The sequence below is a fragment of the Rhizoctonia solani genome, chromosome 4, assembly GCF_016906535.1.
Source record: "Rhizoctonia solani chromosome 4, complete sequence".
Taxonomy (NCBI): Eukaryota; Fungi; Basidiomycota; class Agaricomycetes; order Cantharellales; family Ceratobasidiaceae; genus Rhizoctonia; species Rhizoctonia solani.
This window is the reverse complement of record NC_057373.1, coordinates 2,847,150-2,868,076: the sequence shown is the minus strand read 5'-3', so window position 1 is coordinate 2,868,076 and position 20,927 is coordinate 2,847,150. Positions and strand designations below refer to the sequence as shown.

Below are 20,927 nucleotides of genomic sequence, written 5' to 3'. Positions count from 1 at the left end.
GTGACCGCACAGTCTGCTGGTCACTTTCAAATCCCTGTCCAACGCTGGCGAACCAATTTCATATCGAACCATGCCCGATATAGAGTAACTTTTCATCTGCGCTCACTTGAAACCAATGATCCTTCCCTCATGCAACTTGGCGCAAGCCGAATTGTATCATCCTAGGACTTGTGGAAGAGGCGTGGTCGATGTAAACTCAAACAGTTGGAAGTTGCCTTGCTGTCATAATCTTACATACAAACACCAACTCGATTTCCTACCCAGTAGTTCAGAGCTAGGTCACCAAGCAGCAATCTATGGCGGATTTTTTTCATAAATTCAGTTTGAGGTCAAGAGAAGGTCCGTTGCTGGCGTATTTATTCGGACTTCTGTGCCGGAGGGGCGGCGTTGTATCTCTCGCGTTCTTATCCGAGCGCTCGAGCCTACCCCCTCTGGACTTCACGGACCCCTGGATAAACTAGACATGTGTCATGAGCCAACTCGATTCTTTTTGATCCTTTGGACTATACTTCGATCGAATGTCCCCGTCTTTTCGTCCCGTTTGTCCGCTCAACAATTCTAGACGGTCGTAGTGCACTCATTATTGGGGCCGACCGATGGAAGACGCGATAGATCTTTATAAAATCCTCCGACGCGCCAATATTGTGAAACAAAAGATCTCCTATTATTAATCAAACCAGTAAATAGCACTGTGGGCTCATTGGGAGTAATAAATAATTCTTCCAAAAAATTAGGCTTAAACTCCTCGTCAGTTATTAATAGATTTTCACTGACACACTTGAGAAGAGTAAGGGTAGCAGTGGTGAAACAAAGAGGTCAGAACTCGAAAAGTATATCGACTAATGGAGGTCTTTCCTCGTGCCCTGTTTTCGATCGATTGCATAGGTAACTTGACAATATACATCTCATTCGCTGTGCTCCAAGGCTGTTCCAGTGAGATATGAAAAGCGCATATACACATATTTATAGACGATTAAGTGACTAAAAATGAAAATCGAGTCAATATAACACTCCCTATTATTTAAACAATGTTTCGTATTTCCTTACCACGTATTACGGACGGCATACGCTGCAATGATTGCATGCATCTAGTTAACGTTTACATAATTACATGGGAATTTGTAATTCAGCCCTCGTGTCAATTGGTCGTCTTCTTATCCTCAGTTCCAGCGAAAATAACATCTAGCCCATCGAACCGTGGCTCAAGAGTCCAGATACCAAAGCATTGGGAAATAAGCATGAAATTACTCTCGTTGCCAAGTGAGATTATTATTCGTATACTTGCTCTCGCAGAACCACCGGATATCATACGATGCGGAATGGTGTGTAGAGCTCGTCGTCCACTTACATTGGCTCTCTCATACAACTTTAGGTTTGCCGTTTATTTCGGCAAATTATCGAACCTTTAGCCGAGTTCCAATACTTAATCAAACTTGATTCTCTTGGTTATGTTCCACCTGGGAGCCTTCGCCTCGACCTCTCTTATAAAGAAATGGTGTTCGTTCTAAATCAGCATCAGGATAAGTGGGGAAGTGACACGCATACGAGAGTGGACATGTACAAGCTCAGGGATCTCGAATCTCGCAGTATGACATACGACTTCCACGGAGGCTACTATGTGCGAGGGTCGTCTCTTCCTGGAATGGGCGACTACACCCGCCGCTTAGATGTCTACCAGCTACCTTCGGTCAACAAAAATAGCGAATGGAGAGAGTGGACACATCCTGATATAGGAGTTGACGTACGAGATTTTGTACTACAAACCGACTATGACCTACTTGTTTTGCTTGAGGCTGGAGAGCCTATAAGTGACCACGAGACTACCGAGGACTCTCCCGATGCCTTGCAACATATCAAAATACACCTACGCTCTCTTGAGACCGGCCAGCCCCACCCAGCTGCTGCGTGCCCTATACTTGAGTGCCAACTACCGTCTTACATGCAATCCATGTGCTCCTTTTATGCCCAGGTGGTAGGGAGATACATTTCTGTCTTTTTTCAAGTACTGGCTTGGCGTGGGACTCGTTCCTATGAGCTGAAAATATGGGACTGGACAACTGGGAAGCTCATCTCGGTGAGTTGCGCCAATTAACACGAGCGAGTTCGGTCTATCTTATCTACCAGTAGTATATAGGGACATCGATAGATGGAGCTGAATCCTTCACTTTTCTATCCGATCAGTTGATTCTAATACCATGTCCCGTCACCTTCACCGATGGAGGGTTGAGGCACCAAGCCCATTTGGATATCTACAAATTCGACGAACCCTCAACAGATGATGCTATCGCTCAACCAGCCCAACTAATTGCTTCGCTCTATCTTCCAGAGGTTCCAGAGGTGACGGGAACTCGGTTTATCATATCTAGGTTTTCATGCCGGTGTGACCCTCCGCCTTCCCCTTCCGCTCAAATAGCCGTCCCTTATGTCGGGCGTCCAAAAATATATGACTTAGCGTCTAATAATCGAGTACTTTGTGTGGCTATGGAAGCTCTAAATATCAGAGTCAACACGGGGGGAAGAACGAGAACCAAGAGTATGCTGTACATCTCATGCGCGGACCTCGTGGATATGGTCATGGACATCCTCGACAAAAGCACTCAAGAGAGTACCGTGGTAACAATCCCATGGAAAGACTGGGGAAATAAGGCCTCCTGGGTGGATATTGGTCAAATCTACACAGGAAATCAGTGCTATGTACATGGCCAACGCACTGTTGGCCTTGTCTACGCCAGAAATGAAAACATTGCTGAAGACGCTGAAGAAGAGACGACTAGAATCCATTCACTTGTCATATTCGATTTTGACCCGGTACGAGTAAAACAGGCGTCTCGGCAAGTTCGGCGCGGGGTCAGGATAAGCGATCCCAAGGCCGAGAGCGCATGGGATATTCCAGCGGAAGAGACAAAGTTGATGAGGAATTTATTCCTGGCTGGAGAGACAAAAGCGGATAGACTCTTTTCTGTGCGTTCAACATTGATCAATGAAGAGTTCCATTCTCCCTATTGCTATGTCATGATCGACGAAGAACACGGTGAGTCTGTATATCCGTGCTTGTATCGGTACCCTGATATCTTCCTCCCATTTAGTTGTCATTGTGTTGGTAAGTACGACAACGACCCTATAGGTGTGATGCTGGCTAACGCTGAATTCTACAGCAGGACCTGGGGGGACGCAAATCATCGTTAGTAGTTTATACATTCAATTAGGATTGTGTGTCGTTGGCTGGGGTTTTGAAAGGTGAATTCACGGTTGTCGTTCTTATAGACTGTAAAATCTAGCGTGTTATATCATCTTTGTGGAGACCACAATGGTCGATTGTAAAATGATGGGTTAAACGACCCATTGTTGTATATGGCTGTGGTTCATCTCGACATCCGATATAGATAAAAGTGAAACCTGGGATTGGCATTCTCCACATTCCCCGTATGCATAAGAATATTACGTATAGCTCCCAGACAGTACTCTGCCGTGATGCTGCAAAACTTTTCGAATTCATCCAAGGCTTAGTTGGCTGGTCGATTACCCCAAGGTTTGAATCATGACTAGGTGTGCGTATGTCTAATCAAAGACCCGGAGATGATGTAACACGATGAAATATTACACCCGTAACATCATTGATTTGGTGTGCCACTTGAACACAAGGGACGACATTGCCTGGTCCATGCGCGAGCACCTTCCATCAAGCAAACACAGAACCGGAGTATTGGACCTCGACACGACTGCACTTGTATCTGTAACGCAAATTGGGAAATGACTACTTCCCTGTTTCTGGGTCTCCCCAAGGAGATTATACTTTGTATCTTTGTGCGCACACCAGCGAAGGATTTGTTGAAGTGGTATCAGGTGAGTCATAACCAATCCGCTCATCATAACTGCGCGCTCTTAAATATATTGCTTTGAACGGACAGGTGTGCCAACTATTCAAACGCCTTATAGACGATTCGGCCGAACTCCAATATCTCATTGAACTGTATTCCTTCGGCTATGTAGCTCCTGGTAATCCTCGCCGCGACCTCCTGAGTACCGAGAAAGTACAGCTTCTCAAGCAACATCAAAAAAGATGGAAGAGCACCTCGTGGACACAAGTCGATGTCTACCCACTCAAAAAGAGAAATCCCAACGGTGATACTTCAACATACGACTATTGTGGGGGTGTTTATGCACAAGGATCTTCTTTTCCTGGCGGACAATACACTCGTCGGCTAGACCTCTATCAGATCCCTTCGGTCAACAAGGATATCCCATGGAAGCAATGGTCGTTTGACGATCTTGGCGTAGACACGAGGGATTTTGTTATGCAACCCGAATATGACTTGCTTGTCCTACTCGAGTCCAACCAAACCGTTCTCTATCCAAACTCAGCCGGAATCAACGAGGGTGAACCTGATCGAACACACCATTTTACGATTCACTTGCGGACCCTTGGGACCAATGAACCACACCCAGACGCAGCACGACCGACGATTAACTATAGTACTCCTTCATACAGACGCACCACCTCTTCCTTTTATTTCCAAATAGTCGGGAGGTACTTGGCTGTACAATTTTTGGTTACTAATGCCTCTGGGTCGGATAAATTCAAGTTGAGGGTTTGGGATTGGACTACTGGGAAAGACGTTACAGTAAGTGGAAGCCTGCATGTGTTCACGACCCAAGCAACCTGATTACACCGGTACAAGTACATCGAGCCATGGAAACCTGGAGCCAAAACTTTTACGTTCCTTTCTGATCAACTGATACTAATTCCGTATCTCGAAGTTGTGTCCACGGGCGGTGTTGGGCTACTTCATCCCAGGACGCATGGAAAAATGGCGGTCTTTACGTTTAACGAACCCAATGACGATAATCCAGCTGAAGGGGCTCGTCAAATTGCGACTTTTGAACTCCCAGATTCGAGCAGTCCTTTCCTTTACCTTCAAGGGTTGTCATGCCGGTGTGACCCTGCACCTGGACCCTCTTTCCGATCAGCTACCCGGCATGATAGTCGTCCTAAACTGTTCGATTTGGCACCTGAAAGTCGAGTTCTTTGTTTGAAGATGAAATCACCTGGAGTAATCCCAATTGACGAGATGGAGAGCACTCTCTACATCCAATTTACGGATCTTATTGATGCCGTCACGCATTTACTTGAGGGGCCTACAGACAAACCGGTGCTCAACATCCCATGGGAGAATTGGGTGAAAGGGACTTCTTGGGTGGACACTGACCTATTGTACACAGGAAATGAGTGTTATGTATATGGGCAACGCGTCGTTAGCGTCGGTCTTGACCATACCGACGACGATAGCGATTTGAACGAAATAACTGCCGCCCTACTGCGTAGGCGCTCATCTCTCTGCCTTTTCGATTTCGATCCTATTCGAAACAAGCGTGAAATCTTATTGACCGAATCGGAGATCGAGATATTCTATCCCAAGACGGATACAGTATTAGGTACCTGGAGTGATGGGCCTTCTCTTCGGAATACATTTGTTGAAGGCGAACATGCTGCCGACACACCTTTTGCATTACGCAAGACCTTGATCAATGAGAGGCTGGATCAGCACTACTATGTAATGGTAGATGATGAACACAGTGAGTCGACACCGCACCTCTTGTGCGCAGTACTTTGCTGACTTTTCAATGTTTCACCTAGTTTTAATGGCCCAGGTATTTACTGTTTTGTGTATAGAATGAGCACAACACTGACCCTTCCATGTAGCAAAGGCGCGGGCGAGAATCATCGTTGATAGTATATTCGTTCAACTAGTTCGACAACCACAATGTTTATTTTAGTTGTACGATGCGTGCAGCCATAGATACTATCAATATGTTCGTTCAGAGATTATGGTCAAGATGTTGCAAGTGGTTAAAGAATCAAGGATTTTCATTCGACTGAGGTGAGGTTATCGGCGCATGATCGAGAACATGCTTCGGTACGTCACTGCCGAGAGTGCATGTTCTCAGTGAGGCTGTGGGGTATAGTCTGCAGCTGAATGCTGTATGCGCAAGAAGATAGAATGCTTTCATAGTAGCTCTGAGCGTGAGATAGTAACGCCCGTTATGTACCTCGCCTCCCGCAATAGAAGCCTGATATAAGGGTAGATAGTCCCTTACAAAGGCAGTGGCAAAGTAAGAATATGGATTATTTATCCTGAGTCAAGACGAGATGCCTGGGGATATGAGACAAGATGCGGAGGCGCGGGCCGTGGGAAGGAATTGATTCCGGGCGGATGGAGCCGTGGGAACGGACTGGTGCGCTCAAAATCGATCGCTCTGCGCCCGACAGGTCCCATCGTCTCCCGTCTGTCCTGTCAGACTATCTTTACCACGAACCAACGACTCCGATCCATATTAAACCACACAACAATGGCTGCCCCAGTGTAAGTAGACATCACATCATTCTGGACCCTACTCGAGTCCATTGACGCGCTCTCAACTCATATGCTCTCTTTCCTAGTGGCGATATTGGTCTCATCGGTTTGGCTGTCATGGTGTGTACATGAGCTGCCATGTCTGGTTGAATGCTTGCTGATATTCTGAATAGGGTCAAAACTTGATCTTGAACATGAACGACAAGGGCTTCACCGTTGTCGCCTACAACCGTACCACCTCCAAGGTCGATGACTTCTTGCAAAATGAGGCCAAGGGTAGGTCAAAGTACTTTATTTGAGCTTTGAAAGGAACTGAGAAACGCGCATTTAGGCACCAACATTGTTGGCGCTTACTCGATCGAGGAACTTGTGGCCAAGCTCAAGCGCCCCCGCAAGATCATTCTCCTTGTCAAGGCTGGTGTTGCTGTCGATGCCTTCATCGAGCAGCTCAGCCCCCACCTTGAACAAGGCGATATTATCATTGACGGAGGAAACTCTTACTACCCTGACTCTATCCGCCGCGCCAAGGACCTCGAGCCAAGGGCCTCTTGTTCGTCGGCTCTGGTGTCTCTGGTGGTGAAGAGGGCGCTCGGTAAGCGCATATATAAACCCAAATAAGCTTTTCTAACAGCATTTTATCAGCCACGGACCTAGCTTGATGCCTGGTGGCAATGAAGCTGCCTGGCCCGCGATCAAGGAGATCTTCCAAAAGACCGCCGCTCAGGTTGGACCCGACCCGTGCTGCGACTGGATGGGTCCTACTGGTGCTGGTCACTACGTCAAGATGGTTCACAACGGTAAACATTATGTCATTGGTTTATTTCATCATCTAACTCTTGATCAGGTATTGAGTATGGTGACATGCAACTCATCGCCGAGGCCTATGACATCCTCAAGCGCGGTCTCGGTCTTCCTGAAGATGAGATTGCCGGCATTTTCGAGAAATGGAACAAGGGCGTCCTTGATTCCTTCTTGATCGAGATCACCACCAACATTCTCAAGTTCAAGGACGAGGATGGTGAACCCATGGTTACCAAGATCCTCGACAAGGCCGGACAAAAGGGTACTGGCAAGTGGACTGCCGTCAACGCTCTTGACGCTGGTATTCCTGGTAGGTTAATGATGGAGTCAAGAAGGGTTGGATACTAAATTTGTTTAGTCACCCTCATCGGTGAGGCGGTCTTTGCCCGATGCTTGTCTGCGATCAAGGACGAACGTACTCGTGCCTCCAAGGTCTTGAACGGCCCCGTTCGCGAGGAGTTCCGTGGCGACAAGCAACAATTCATCGACGACCTTGAACAGGCCTTGTACGCCAGCAAGATCATTTCCTACACCCAGGGATTCATGTTGATGCGTCAAACTGCCAAGGAGGTTGGTACCGTAATAATCAAACCTGACATGTGCTGAAAATAGTTTCTTGATCTAGCTCGAATGGGATCTCAACTACGCCGGCATCGCCCGTATCTGGCGTGGCGGTTGCATCATCAAGGTAAGGTTGTGTACTCTCGATGAGGGTTTCTCCGGGTTAATCTCGATTTGGTAGTCGGTCTTCTTGAACGATATCACTAAGGCATATGAGAAGAACCACGAACTCGAGTCCCTCCTGTTCGATGACTTCTTCAAGAAGGCTATCCACAATGCCCAGCCCGGCTGGCGACGAGTCAACGCACAGGCTACCCTCTGGGGTATTCCTACTCCGGCGTTCAGCACTGCGCTCGCTTTCTTCGATGGCTACCGCTCCGAGGTCGTTTCGGCCAACATCCTCCAGGCCCAGCGCGACTACTTTGGTGCGCACACTTTCCGTGTCTTGCCCGGAAAGGAGAACGAGCGTCTACCCGAGGGCAAGGATATCCGTAAGTTAATATCCTTTTGTTGATGGGTCTCACCTTGGCTTACGATTTGCGTTGCCCAGACATCAACTGGACTGGCCGCGGTGGAAACGTTTCTGCATCGACTTACATTGCATAATTTCTCATTGTATTTTTTCTTTATTTGCGGTCAGTTTTTAGTCTGTCCATGTGTACTCATGAAAAGAAAACTACCAATGAATTTATATACTCTAATTAACAAGCTGTGTGCAGGTTAGGTATAATTTAGTGTAATAGATAAAAATAAAGCCTAATGTGGGTGCTAGGTCTTTATAAACTATTCAGGGAGGTACTCAGTTCGCATCCGGTCAAAAACAAGTGGATGATAGACGTTTACTCACTTGAGCTGCAGCTCGATCTGTCACGTCGCTCATTCCTTCGTTTTCTTCTGCCTCGGTGTCGCTGATTAGGCTTATTTCACGCCCAATTTTTTGAACATGTTGCCAAAAATCCTTATTCCGGGATGTAGGGGACTTGCATAATGCCTTTAACTTCCGTAAAAAACTGTTCGTACAATGATAAGTAAGTGCATACAGTCACTCTTTTAAACCTCTTACCCATTCCAAGCGTCGATTTCGTCTTCCTACCGCATAATTATTCAGTTGATCCATGGATGAAATAAAACCGGAGCCTTACTTTAAGTGCCACTTCCCGGAGAGCTTGCATACATTCCAGAGCTTCACCATACCTCTGCGTGCTAAAAGAAGATCCCACAATCTCGGGTATGACTGCACACATGTCTTCGACAGCTTTGCTAACGAGATCTCCCTGAGCCTCGATATTCTTTTTGAAGTCTGCAAGTGGGCGTGAATTGCTAATGATTCTGTTCGGGTTGGGCCTAGCATCGGGCTTGGGAGTGGAATGAAAGGCACTTGGTAGCTCTGCAAAGGAAGGCGTAGGAGACGGTAGTGACCGATCGGGTTTTCGAGAAGGCTGTTTTTCGGGAGCAGTTGCACGTTTAGACCTGGGTTGAGCCTGAGTTGGTGCAGGTGTTGATTTGGTGACAGCTGGGCCAAGAATATCCTCTATATCCACGTCGATGTTATCGGTGGCTACCGGGATGGCTTTCTGCTCTTTCTTCCTCGGTATCTTTGGAGGAACTAGAGTATTCGAAGAGATTTAACCAAATGCAAGTGCATCACGAGATGGTGGTGACAAACCTTCTTTAACGTTGAATAATTGTATACACTCTTCCAAGTCTAATTTCGAACGCCTGAGCACTCGCTTTGGTGAGTCCATATACTTCGTGACTTCGGGATGAGGAGGGGGGACTGGTTCGGCTTTGAGGTCAGGAACGACAGCTCCATGGAAGAGTGCTTGTTTGATACGATGAACGGCAGGGTTGAACGACTGTGTGAGATCGAACCACTCTGTTCGGACACTGATTAAAGGTATCAGTCTTGCTCCAATTATAAGAAATCGGAACTGGCGCACCCGTTCTCATCTTTGGGACCCGCGTCTGTAAGATCCATGCCATCCACCCAACTGTCCATGGCGGCCCTCATATCGTCTGTTGGAATGTAGGGATGCTCTGTCAATAGCTCGCCTTTCTTTGATACATATCGTTCCAGTGAAGGAAAGCTATAGTGTCTAATATCTTCGGCAAAAGGAACCTGTGGATGAAAATTGCGAACAGTCAAATTCAATCAGCTAAAAGTCGTATCAGTACTCACCTGCACCCACATCATATAATCTACCTCTCCTGGCTCGGCCTTGCATACACCCATCTTTGGGTCAGAATCATCGCGATTGACCCAGCGCACAAGTGCCATGAGACCCTGTTTGAACATTGCATGCACGATACTGGAGAATGCAACTTGCGCGCGGGAAGAGCCGACATCCGCGTATATGTACTGGACTTCACCCATGCTGAAATGCCTTCGGTACTAAATGCATTGCGTTAGTCTATGGATGGCGGAACTAGAGAATGGATACTTGCCTTGGACTCCGGAATAAACCCATGTACTTCGATTCCCTTCCGTGTGTGTAGCCCTTCGAAATGACCTTCTTCACAGGGGACCCAAGTGGAACCATATTTAAAGGCCTTGACGAGGGTTTCTCCGTCTACTGATTCTTCCTGGAACTCTTGCTTTCCTTCCTCCCCTTCCTCATCATCTTCGCCCTCTTCTTTGTTACCGCTTTTTGGCAACCTTACAATAAATTCGGTCCGTCTTTTGAGCTCGGCATATTGCCTATAGTCATCAAATCCTGTGCCAGCTTGGGTTGACCGTCCTTGAGTAGGAGCTACACTTCTCTCTTGGTAAATTTCTTCATGGAGTGTGGTCGAACCAAAGCAGTGGCCTTGCTCGTCTTGACAGCAATTTCAATGGCCTGCTCCTGTGCCGATTCAGGATCTCCAATGCGGAATATATTGTTGCTCATGGCCGACTTTGTGGGCCTGGGTTCAGGCCGAGAGGTTTCATGAAGGGCGTATGCACAAGTTCCCATTTGGCCATTCTCGACACGCTCAATGAATTGAGCCCAGAAGTTCTCGTTGACTCGCTAATCCACTTTGCTGAATACCATCACGCGGATATTAACACAGATGAGCACCTACCTTAATCGGTGACTTGTCAGGCTCGACAAAGGGGAAGTCTTCATCATCGAAGTCGACGCCACTTCTCTAGGATTAGCTACTATTCAGGATAACTGCGGTTGAAACTCACACAATCGTTGTATTGATGGCAAGTTCGTTGATTTTGTCGACTGTAGCATCCCAGTCTTCGATTTCCAGCGGCGTTTCTCCATCCGTTACAAGCACCATTCGTCGTGTCCAACTGGGTTTCCTGACGAGGTATTCAGACTGTGTTTGGATTGCTACGATAATCCCGTTGATGGCTGAAACGAGTAAACGCTGAGCCAGGAACCTTGTCTATAGAATTAGAACTCACGGTCACCAAAATGAGTAGACGGGGAAATTGCCGCTATCTTGCTTAATGTGGCAGGTGTGGGGTGAGCAATCGGAATGTACTCGATAATATTTGTGTATCCTTCCCCGGGATGTGCATCTTCCACGACGTTATTGGTTTCTAGATTTGGGATACCGTATGAGAATGTTTTTGGGTAAGAGTAGCGTTGTTTATAACCTTCTGTCCCAAACAAGATAACACCACACTGGTCTGTTTTGCGTCCATTGTGTATCTGGTTGCTCATCGTCAATGCAGAAAGATATTTATTCCTCCATGCGTACCATTTCCTGAACCTTGAGCATCACATACTGTAGTGACCATTCTAAATGAGTCACCTCTTTGGTTCTTTCGGTTCCGTCTTCCGCAGGCTCGAGGAATACCGTCCGCATAGTCTCCATGGATGGAGACACGTCCACGACAAACATCGTGACGGTATACTAATTTGATACCATTTAATATACATGGATATGTTTTGGTTAAGGTGGCTTACCCCGGCGCGGTCAGTCGGCATGGTGGTAGTTATTTACAGAGGATGGACCGCGATGCTTGTCCGACGCGCTCTCCTGCATATCACGTGACATTGGCTCGCTTACCGCATCCTACTCTTTGCGCCTCGTTCAACTACATCATGCCGCGACCTTTTGAACGTAGGAGCAAAGAGGCTCCCATGGACTATACCTATGACAGCGCCGATCGTAACGTTTATGCTCCAGGTAGTCCATTTGTAACATCAATAGCATCCAGTACGTGTCGCTAATTCTATCATGTACCCGTTGTAAGTAATAACATTGAAGACTAGGCTCACGGAGCCCCTCTTTCCCCACACCACAACCTGGATACAACCAGCCTTCGTTTGCCGGAGGATTTGCTGGTGCAGCTGGTAGCTGGAATCCACGGGTAAGAGAGCCAAGCGCTACGTTCTGCATGCCTGTTCCTAACAGCCGACAAAGTCCAATGCGATGCCTGAGCCAGAGATCGCAGACGTTACTATGGAGAGCATCGATCCATCCTCTCCGAAAAAAATAAAATCGGCCCCAAGCAGCCCTCAAAAGGCGCAGGTTACCAATTATGGGTCAGAGTTGGATGAAGGTACACTTGCCCCCTTGCCCGTTGTCAAGGCCCGAAAGCAACCTTATCAAGTAAGGAGGCGTCCCAGACGAGCTACGAGTGCACCTGTAGACGAGGGAAGCGAGTCTGAAGCATCAGCGGAGGAGGATAGGTATGCTGGGCCTCGAATGTTGTCAAATCACTACACGATGCATGTCAATGCACCAAGTGCTCCAGTTCAGGCTACATCTCCCTATGCTCCTCACATACTCCTCGGATACGTGAGAGTCATATTCAACACTTCACTGATCCTTGGCTTCTTGTATATTCTCGTGATCATCATTGTGACCGTTCGTCGTGATATTGAGGACAATATTTCGGTTTACATGGGAGGTGAGTATCTACTCTACTCCATCTTAACTATCCTCACTCTTGATTCATAGAAAATGCCGCCCAAATCACACAGTGCACCAGTCAGTTTACTCTCAACAAGTGTGAGAAGGAAGATGAAAGAGTACCACACATGAAACAATTCTGTGACGAATGGGCGAGATGCATGAAACGGGATGCGAGTATCGTTGGGCGTACTCGCATCGCTGCAGAAACATTAGCGGAAGTGGTAAACGGATTTGTAGAACCAATCACATGGAAGACGCTGGTATGTGACTTGTATTCAATTTGCTTAATTTAATTAACAATTCATGATCACCCAGGGTTTCAGCGTCTCGACACTGGCTTTCCTAGTCCTATTTATTAACGTCTCTGCTTCATGGATGCGCCCCGCACCACCACCACACCAGCCGGAATACCAGGCTCCGCCTTACCCATATCATGCGCCCTACGCCGTAATGCCGCCAGAATGGGGGAGTGCAGGATGGAATGAAGGACAAGGAGATTCGGGGCCTAAAATGATTCGTGCCTCTTCGGAAGTACCTGGGCAACGGAGGAGCGTGAGTGTCCGTAGATAACATAATAAGCCTGGTGACCCAGTTGCATGCTATCGTCGTGACGCTTTTACGCTGTGTAATATACACGTCCCTAGTTCACATATCCATGCTGTCGTTTTTCGCATATTTTTGTGTGTACAGTGCTACATAGCGTTAATCTAGAAGCCCCTGGAAGAACATCCCACATTCGAGGCCAAACTCAAACGCGTTTACGTAAGCACACACGTCTCTTCGAGCCCTGGCTGCGCCTACGTGCACATTGCATACACACCTCTTTCCACCACACCTCCCTTACTCGAGCAGCTACCATGGCCGGAGAACTTGAGACACTTCCCCCAACATTAGAGAATGTACTGGACCAAAAGACGTTGAAATGGATATTTTGCGGTTCGTGAAACAGAGTATCTTTCCCTATGACTCCTGTGTCTCATCACGTTTTTGGTGCTATATAGGTGGAAAGGGTGGTGTCGGTACGCATGTTTAGTTCCTGAATCGGTAAAAGGGACCACTTCTTTACATATCATTCCGTTCAGGAAAGACGACCACCAGTTGCTCGCTTGCGATCCAGTTGGCCGCAGTTAGGGAGTCGGTACTCTTAATCGTAAGTGCCAGCCAAAAACTTTTTTTGCAGAACATTGATACCAAGTACCACTAGTCCACCGATCCAGCCCATAATCTATCAGATGCATTCGGCCAAAAGTTCTCTAAAGAGGCTACCAAGGTCAATGGCTTTGACAACCTGTACGCAATGGAACTTGACCCTACAAGTTCTATACAAGAAATGATCGAACAGTGTAAGTTTATCTAAACCAAGCGCTCGGTTCCTCGATTCACGTTCTGCACGAACAGCGGACAATCAGGGCGCAATGGGCTCCATGATGCAAGACCTGGCGTTCGCGATTCCGGGCGTGGACGAAGCGATGGGTTTCGCGGAGATCATGAAGTGAGTCTAATATCGCCCCTCTTGCCACTCACTCACTCACTCCTCCCCTCCATCTTAATTTAATTGCTCCGGGATGATAGACACGTCAAATCAATGGAATACTCGGTCATCGTTTTCGATACCGCACCGACGGGCCACACTCTCCGCTTCCTATCTTTCCCCTCCGTTCTAGAAAAGGCACTGGGTAAAATTTCGTCCCTGTCCGGTCGATTCGGACCTATGCTCCAGCAGGTATCCGCAATGATGGGCGGGCCGGGCGCAGGGCAGCAGGAAGACATGTTTGCCAAATTGGATGGTATGAGGGCCATTATCACCGAGGTCAACCAGCAATTTAAAGATCCTGTGAGTTCTTGTTTTTGTGGTGCCCAATGGTGGTTGCCAAGTAGGGTAGGGAAGAAGTTGCTCACGTATCGTAGGAAAAAACCACGTTTGTCTGCGTGTGCATTTCTGAATTCTTGTCGCTTTATGAGACGGAGCGACTTGTCCAGGAGCTAACCACATATGGTATTGACACGCATAACATTGTGGTGAATCAATTGCTCTTCCCGAAGAAAAGTGAGTTGGCTCGGTTCCACGCATAGAACCCTCAACACTAACGACATTACATAGCATCGGACTGCGAGCACTGCAATGTGCGATACAATATGCAGCAAAAATATCTTGCCGAAGCGCATGAACTTTACGATGAATTCTTTCATATCATCACCCTCCCACTTCTGACCGAAGAAGTCAGAGGGCCTGAGAAACTCAAGTCATTCTCAAAGATGCTCGTGGAACCCTATGTGCCCGTCCAGTAGAGAAAAGGCAAGGGGGTTTATACTGTAGATTTATCGGTTATCGGTTACACGTATCATGTATATTCTTGGATTTTTGAATATGAACTGGTTCTGTTTGTTAAAAAAGGTGCGGGTTTTTACGCGACAATGGCATTGAGCAAGAACACCTAATATGATACATTATTGACTAAATCAAAATAAACCATACTCCGCTGCATAGCAACCTATCCATGAATGTTAGATTACAAACTGGAGTAGCCGGCCAGACAGAAATGTGAAACGAAAGCACAAGATTGTGAAGATACAGACTCGATGCAAGACAGAAAATACACATGGCTATTCTAATCGAATGTGGTCACAGACGGATGGCAGACTAAGCTGGATTTTGTCCGCCGGCCATGTCCTTGGCTATACGCATCATCGACTGCTTCATACGTGTCTTAAGTTCAGTGCATTGTGCCTTGTCAAAAAGTTCGTAACACAGGTGATCCACGTCGAGTTCCTTTATGGATAGTTAGTCCACGCCTCATTTGATTCCATCAGAAATAATTACCTTCAACTCGGGACGCTGGGTAAACTGTTGCCAATCTTGCTCGATTTGTGCCTTGTCATCACTGGTGAGAGGGGGACCAAAAGTGCTCGGCTGATTGCTGCTATCCCTCCGGACCAATTCAACAAAATCTTGTTTTGTCTTGGGACAGCGCCTCCAGTCGCTGGCAGAGGGCGCCTTTATCGAGCACTCGACACGCGCCGATTCGCCTGCGCTGGGTAAACCATCGATGATCAAGGGGGGCTGGGTAGATGCTGGGGTAGGTGCGGCCGAAGTGCTCGTGGTTTGGGGCGTTGGTGCACTGGTCATCACTCCCGCTGACGAAGGGCTGCCTATGGATCCTACCCCACCATAGGAGTTTGTCCCGTCAAGCGCGCCCAGCTGTCCACCGAACAAATCGTCAAAGTCATTGCCGAGTCCAAAAGCACCTAGGTCGTGATTGCTGATACTAGACATATCTATGCCAAAATCCATCCCAAAGTCTTCCGCAATCCCACCGTTGGAAGGAGTGCCAAAGGCATTAAAGTCGCCAAATGGATGACCAAGGCTGTAAGATGCCGACGGGTCGCGGTATGACGTAAATAGGGAGCCCTGGTTAAATGCGTTCTGAGAGATCGAGGATGGGCCGGCCCCGGGCGACGACACTGACAATGCGGGAGTTATAGGAGTAGGTTGAGCAGTCGAGGGATTGCTGAATGTCATTATCCCAGCCGAGTTGAAGGTGACGTTGTCTTGAGAGCTAGAGCGGGCGTTTAGGTTGGGTGAAGGCGTGTTGTTGGTGGAAAAGAGCGAGTTGTTAGGGCTCTTGGAGACATAGTTGGCTGTTGTCGACTCCGGGGATGCACTCGACTGTGAATGAGACGGTGAGGTAAAGGGGTTAGTGCCAGAGCTCGATAAACTACTGGTGGTATTCGCCGTCGGGGATGTAGCCATCTGATTACTCGACTTTTCGGATGGGGCAAACTCGAAAGTGAACGCGGACTGTTTGAGCATCATGTTTTCGTTTTGTAGCCTGTGATCGGATATGAGCATTCCGCCAAGCATCACAGGGATAAAATGTGTATACCTCTTAAGCAGATCCTTGAGGTTAGTGTTTTCAGACTCCGAGGTGTTGAACTTTTGCTCGAGCTCCTGAATCTTTTCCTCGAGCTATTGAAGCTTCAATATTAGACAGAGAACTTCAATCAGGCGATAAGGGGGGTGACATACATCTCGGACATGTTTCTCCTTCCGATCGCGGAATGCACGTTGAGCAGCTCGGTTTTGTTCTTTACGTTTGGCCAGACGGCCTTCGTCGCTAACGTTTGCGTTTCCGCCACTCTTGCGACGAGCGGGGGGCTTCTTGGTAGGCTCGTCTAGGTGTATTATATAATGTTAATAAGCAGTCGAAATGCACGGCAGGCGACGGCCAAGAGCCGCAGCAAGCGCAGAAAGAAGCAAGGAGCTACCTGTAGTTTGTGAATTGACGCTATCGTCATTGGCCTTGTGCTGGACCTTGCTGCGTGGTTGGCCCTCGACGTCTTGAGAGTCATCTCGGGAAGCCTTGCGCTTAGAGCCATCGCCGACAGTACTATCGTTGTTGGTGCCGGGAGGACTGGGACTTGATTCATCAGTAAGTGGGGGCGACATTGTGTCAGCGGGAACGGGCGGTGGGGCCATGACCGAGGAGGGGGCAACCATGGGATTGATATTTGAAAAGCCCTGCTGGCCGTCAGCGGTCGCCGTAGTAGCGTTCCCAGAGGTAGGATGTGCGGCTTGCATCTGTTTCTCGAGTAGCATAAGAAAGTCGTTGTCACTCATCGACGGCATCGTGATAGGGCTGGTAAGGTCCCATAGCGCCTGTGCGTCGAATGCCATTGGGATTGGGGAGAATATAGAACTTATGCAAGTATCAGCCAGTGACTGTCAACGAGAGAGAAAGATGCTGAGATGCAGCAGAAAACGATATATGCGAGAGTTGGCGGAGGATAGGTGGTGGTGGTCCGCTACAGATTCTTGTCTGGGCTTACAGATCCTTCAAGGACCCGATGGGGGACCCACAGCCATATCACGCCCCCTCTTGATCCCGGGAATTTCCCGAATTCCTTACTTGCGGAGTCTATTAAAGGCTCCCAATCCTCACTGCATTGCTACTCCTTTCCTCCTCCCCCCTCCTCTCATATTCTGGTATATTCTGCCACCGCTTTCAAAGCGACATGAGCCTTACTCAGCCAACTAAAGCAGGCGCACGTGACTCCCGAGTCATTTATTTCCGGATGCCGACGACGCGTGGCGACTAGATTGCCGGTTGTTGTGTCCGTGGAGCGGCCAAACAATAGATCAGCAGGGCTGAGTTCGAACTTTTCGTTGCAAGCGAATGAATAAACTCGAGCACATATGGATGCATACATACATCCCGCGGCTCATGCTACAAATTAGGCCAGATTGGGAAAAAAGAATGCTCCAGACAGGAGATAAACAATATCAATCATAAATTGGAATAAATATGTAGAACGAATGAGAACCTGGATCTGTCTTTGATGGTCCCGGAAGTATCAAAAGGGCTCGGCCCACCCCGGGATGGATAGGTGAAGTATTAAAAATAGATACAAAAAACAACGGCTTCCGGCCGCAAGGTCTTTCACCTTGCCAAGGTGGTGGCACCCAAAAAGACATCTACCGCGAGGGACAACGAATCCACGTTGATCGGCTAGAGAAGAGAAACGAAATAGCATATCACACTCAGGAGGGATCGTCGAGAGACATTATCTGATTAAACCTACTTTGACTGAGGCCCCATCCCCACTAGCTAACTGATTGGCGCTCGTGAGAGAACCTGCCCCAAGGCCATGGCTGCCCGAGTGCCCGCGCAGTATAGATGGGTTTGGGCTAGGAAGCCTCCTAGCGTCCGGTCCAAACAGTGATGCAGTTTGACGATCGGGGAGGATAGGGTAGCCCGGTGTGTTGCATGGAACGGTAGCAGCCGTGTTCACCCCAGCTACTATCTTGACTCGGTTGGACGGCGGCCCATGTTTGAACCCTGGAGAACGGGTGGAGGATACCTTGGTGGAAGCGTAGGTGGAGGTGATATCAATTCTATCAGGACGCACTCCTTGAGTCTGCGTGGAGTGATACACAGCAGAGGATATGGACATCAAGCTACGGGCAGCTTCTCGAACCGAGGAAGGAATTATCCCTGAACCCAGCGTTGAGTCGGATCCTCCGCGAATATCGACTGTATTAGGGGAACCAACGTGATCAGACCCGGGTCGTGAGTGTGAGTCGAACGATTCTGCGATAGCGTCAAGTTTATCGGCGTCCGAGCACACCGAATCGGCCCGACCACCTCCTCGTGCTTTCCCCTGGTCATCCACACGTCCTCGGCCCCTTCCACGCCCACGTCCACGCCCCCGGCCACGTCTAGGGTTCGGCTTGGCATCGGCGCCGAGCTCGTAGGGGATGACGAAGCCATTATCGTTGACGAGCCTCATTCCAAAGGTCGCCTGTTCTTCAAGGTGTTCCAAAGTCGTACGAGCATACTTGATCTCCGACCGAGTACGGGAAAAGAATTTAGACACCTGGGATGTCTATAAATGGACGCATATAAGCACTCGATTAGCATTAATCACATTAATCTGGGAGAGAAGAACTCGCCTCGAGCTTGACTTGTCGCCCCAGCGCTTCTCGCTGATTCATATTCGGAAATGAATTGGTAAGGAAATATGCGCATAGAATATCCTTCTTCTCGGTCGTCCATTCGCCAAGCTTTCCGTTTTGCACATTACACCGGGCAAATTGCGCGAGACGCTGGTCCGCAGCACCACTCGTGCGACCTATAGTCACCGGGCTAGCAGGCCCTGAGACGATACTACTGGTCGTTGAGCCCGAGCCCGAGGTCGGCGAAGACGAAAAATAAGAGTCGCCGAAAGCGGTTCGGCAAACAGGTACAGTGGCCGACGCAAGTGAAGGCAAGAACGGTGTAGGTGCGCTGTCTCGCCGAATTGGATTCGGACGCACCAAGGTTTCGACGAGAGAAGAGCGCCTCGTGGGCTCTGAAAGAGGAATTGGTCCAGAGGGGGGCGCGGATATGCAACGTGTTGGTAACGACGTTGCAGCTTGGCATTGGGGGAGGTTTATTGGACGCGGATACAAGGGGGCAGTGGAAAGAGCAGGTGGCAATGATTCCCAACACTTGTCGCTAGTGTAGGTTGCAGCGATTAGAGTGCCTTCCTCTGGGGTCACTGGTAGGTTGTTCGTACGAATCCAAGGAAGGCTCGTGTATGATGCGCCATGAGTAGTCAGCGCCACGCGAGGCCGTTTCTGCTCGCGCTTTATTAATGCGATCCGCACGCAAAAAGGCTGAACCTACTATCCCAATCTCACTGACATTAACAGGCATCCAGGGGCCCTCTTGAACGCGACTATATGCCCTAGGTATGCGTGTACAGTCAGCATTTATATCAGTTATGGCCGGAAGTGACTCACCGTTTTGATCCAGCCATAATTTACTAAAAAAGAATTACAGTGAATGAGGATATGCGACCGGGGGGAATTGGTCCAAAGCTGTTAGCTCCGCTTAAGTGGGGCTTGCGCTATATACACGTTGGAAGATATGTCAGTAATGGGTCGCTCCGTTTCGCATTCATCGCATATAGGGTGCCCCACTGGTGTCCCTCGTATTCGGGAATACGCCCGACTACTATTAAAGTACATTGGCACCCTAATTGGACAAAACTGTCTTGACGAAGAAAAGATGGGAATTCATCGGGTCACAAAGCAAAGAGTTCAGAATTCTGTCCCACCGACGATGCGCTCGCTTTGGACTCGATATACCCCGAATCAGCGTTGGTTGATCTCGGAGCGCAACTGCTGAGAATATTTGGGGTCATTCTATGCATCTATCGGTTCTCTCTGCTCGTTTATATCCACTTTCCCTAAGGAACTACGCCCATGCGGATTTGCCTTTATTCATCCGGATAGACAAAACAAGTAGGAAATATCATTAGGAAGACAGGCATTTTTGAACGGAAATATGAGGGTTTAACTATTTTGGCCCGTTTGCAACGAGCCAATAGGACACTATGAGATATAACCCGCCGTAAACCCACTTCTATACCTGCCAAAATGAGCGAGTCTATGGACACCGAGTTGGCACGTGAATAACTCGAAATGTCAGGCAACTCCGAGGAATCACGAAAGGATTGACATGCGGCGAGATATCTTACTTCGTCGATCAAAGAGAGAACCTTCGGGCTCGGACCAGGGCGTTTGCTATGCATGGTACGCGGACCTTGCAATTGCGGCGCACGACAGTAGGTAAGCAGAATTCAGTGTTCGAGTGGGTGATCTGCATGGATAAAGGAATTATTTAATTAATCACGTCATTCTATTCGACACGACCCGTACGTTCTAGACAAAACGATGGCCGGGCAAGAATACGAACACTGACACAAACGGACTATGCCGAAGTGTATAGAGTCAGTTTTTAAGGTCAAGCCACGACACGTAATAGGGGAAGATCTCCATGCCCAGTGAATTGCATATATACAACATTT

At 48.3% G+C, this 20,927-nt stretch overlaps 6 protein-coding genes across 6 annotated transcripts; 3 read left to right on the top strand and 3 right to left on the bottom strand.

Annotated features, from left to right (window-relative positions):
• Positions 1-1,238: 1,238 nt before the first annotated feature.
• On the top strand, positions 1,239-5,749 carry RhiXN_00970 (F-box-like protein; the record flags this gene model as incomplete). The annotated part of the gene is made up of 10 exons (XM_043320789.1): positions 1,239-1,322; positions 1,373-2,074; positions 2,128-3,031; positions 3,087-3,100; positions 3,156-3,181; positions 3,818-3,843; positions 3,937-4,622; positions 4,680-5,574; positions 5,636-5,649; positions 5,702-5,749. 10 exons carry the CDS (start codon positions 1,239-1,241, stop codon positions 5,747-5,749), a joined length of 3,399 nt encoding a protein of 1,132 aa, XP_043179801.1.
• Positions 5,750-6,348: 599 nt separating this feature from the next.
• Positions 6,349-8,321, top strand: RhiXN_00969 (6-phosphogluconate dehydrogenase; the record flags this gene model as incomplete). The annotated part of the gene is made up of 10 exons (XM_043320788.1): positions 6,349-6,362; positions 6,440-6,473; positions 6,527-6,629; positions 6,685-6,929; positions 6,985-7,150; positions 7,198-7,464; positions 7,513-7,724; positions 7,780-7,842; positions 7,897-8,206; positions 8,266-8,321. The coding sequence occupies 10 exons, from the start codon at positions 6,349-6,351 to the stop codon at positions 8,319-8,321; spliced, it is 1,470 nt and encodes a 489-aa protein (XP_043179800.1).
• A 177-nt stretch (positions 8,322-8,498) lies between these two features.
• RhiXN_00968 (ATP-dependent DNA helicase II subunit 2, related protein) lies at positions 8,499-11,641 on the bottom strand (the record flags this gene model as incomplete). Its single annotated transcript, XM_043320787.1, has 14 exons — positions 8,499-8,513; positions 8,563-8,725; positions 8,779-8,804; positions 8,858-9,321; positions 9,382-9,602; positions 9,656-9,834; positions 9,895-10,107; positions 10,188-10,413; positions 10,470-10,723; positions 10,779-10,839; positions 10,888-11,059; positions 11,113-11,362; positions 11,412-11,567; positions 11,621-11,641. 14 exons carry the CDS (start codon positions 11,639-11,641, stop codon positions 8,499-8,501), a joined length of 2,421 nt encoding a protein of 806 aa, XP_043179799.1.
• Positions 11,642-11,758: 117 nt separating this feature from the next.
• Positions 11,759-14,864, top strand: RhiXN_00967 (arsenite-transporting ATPase; the record flags this gene model as incomplete). The annotated part of the gene is made up of 13 exons (XM_043320786.1): positions 11,759-11,873; positions 11,930-12,027; positions 12,081-12,570; positions 12,621-12,835; positions 12,891-13,127; positions 13,343-13,511; positions 13,577-13,594; positions 13,658-13,725; positions 13,780-13,918; positions 13,974-14,067; positions 14,148-14,409; positions 14,484-14,622; positions 14,677-14,864. 13 exons carry the CDS (start codon positions 11,759-11,761, stop codon positions 14,862-14,864), a joined length of 2,232 nt encoding a protein of 743 aa, XP_043179798.1.
• Positions 14,865-15,216: 352 nt separating this feature from the next.
• RhiXN_00966 (bZIP transcription factor) lies at positions 15,217-17,250 on the bottom strand (the record flags this gene model as incomplete). Its single annotated transcript, XM_043320785.1, has 5 exons — positions 15,217-15,345; positions 15,397-16,405; positions 16,460-16,542; positions 16,603-16,748; positions 16,800-17,250. The coding sequence occupies 5 exons, from the start codon at positions 17,248-17,250 to the stop codon at positions 15,217-15,219; spliced, it is 1,818 nt and encodes a 605-aa protein (XP_043179797.1).
• A 763-nt stretch (positions 17,251-18,013) lies between these two features.
• RhiXN_00965 (homeobox domain protein) lies at positions 18,014-19,874 on the bottom strand (the record flags this gene model as incomplete). The annotated part of the gene is made up of 5 exons (XM_043320784.1): positions 18,014-18,082; positions 18,156-18,959; positions 19,039-19,692; positions 19,742-19,802; positions 19,858-19,874. 5 exons carry the CDS (start codon positions 19,872-19,874, stop codon positions 18,014-18,016), a joined length of 1,605 nt encoding a protein of 534 aa, XP_043179796.1.
• Positions 19,875-20,927: the final 1,053 nt, after the last annotated feature.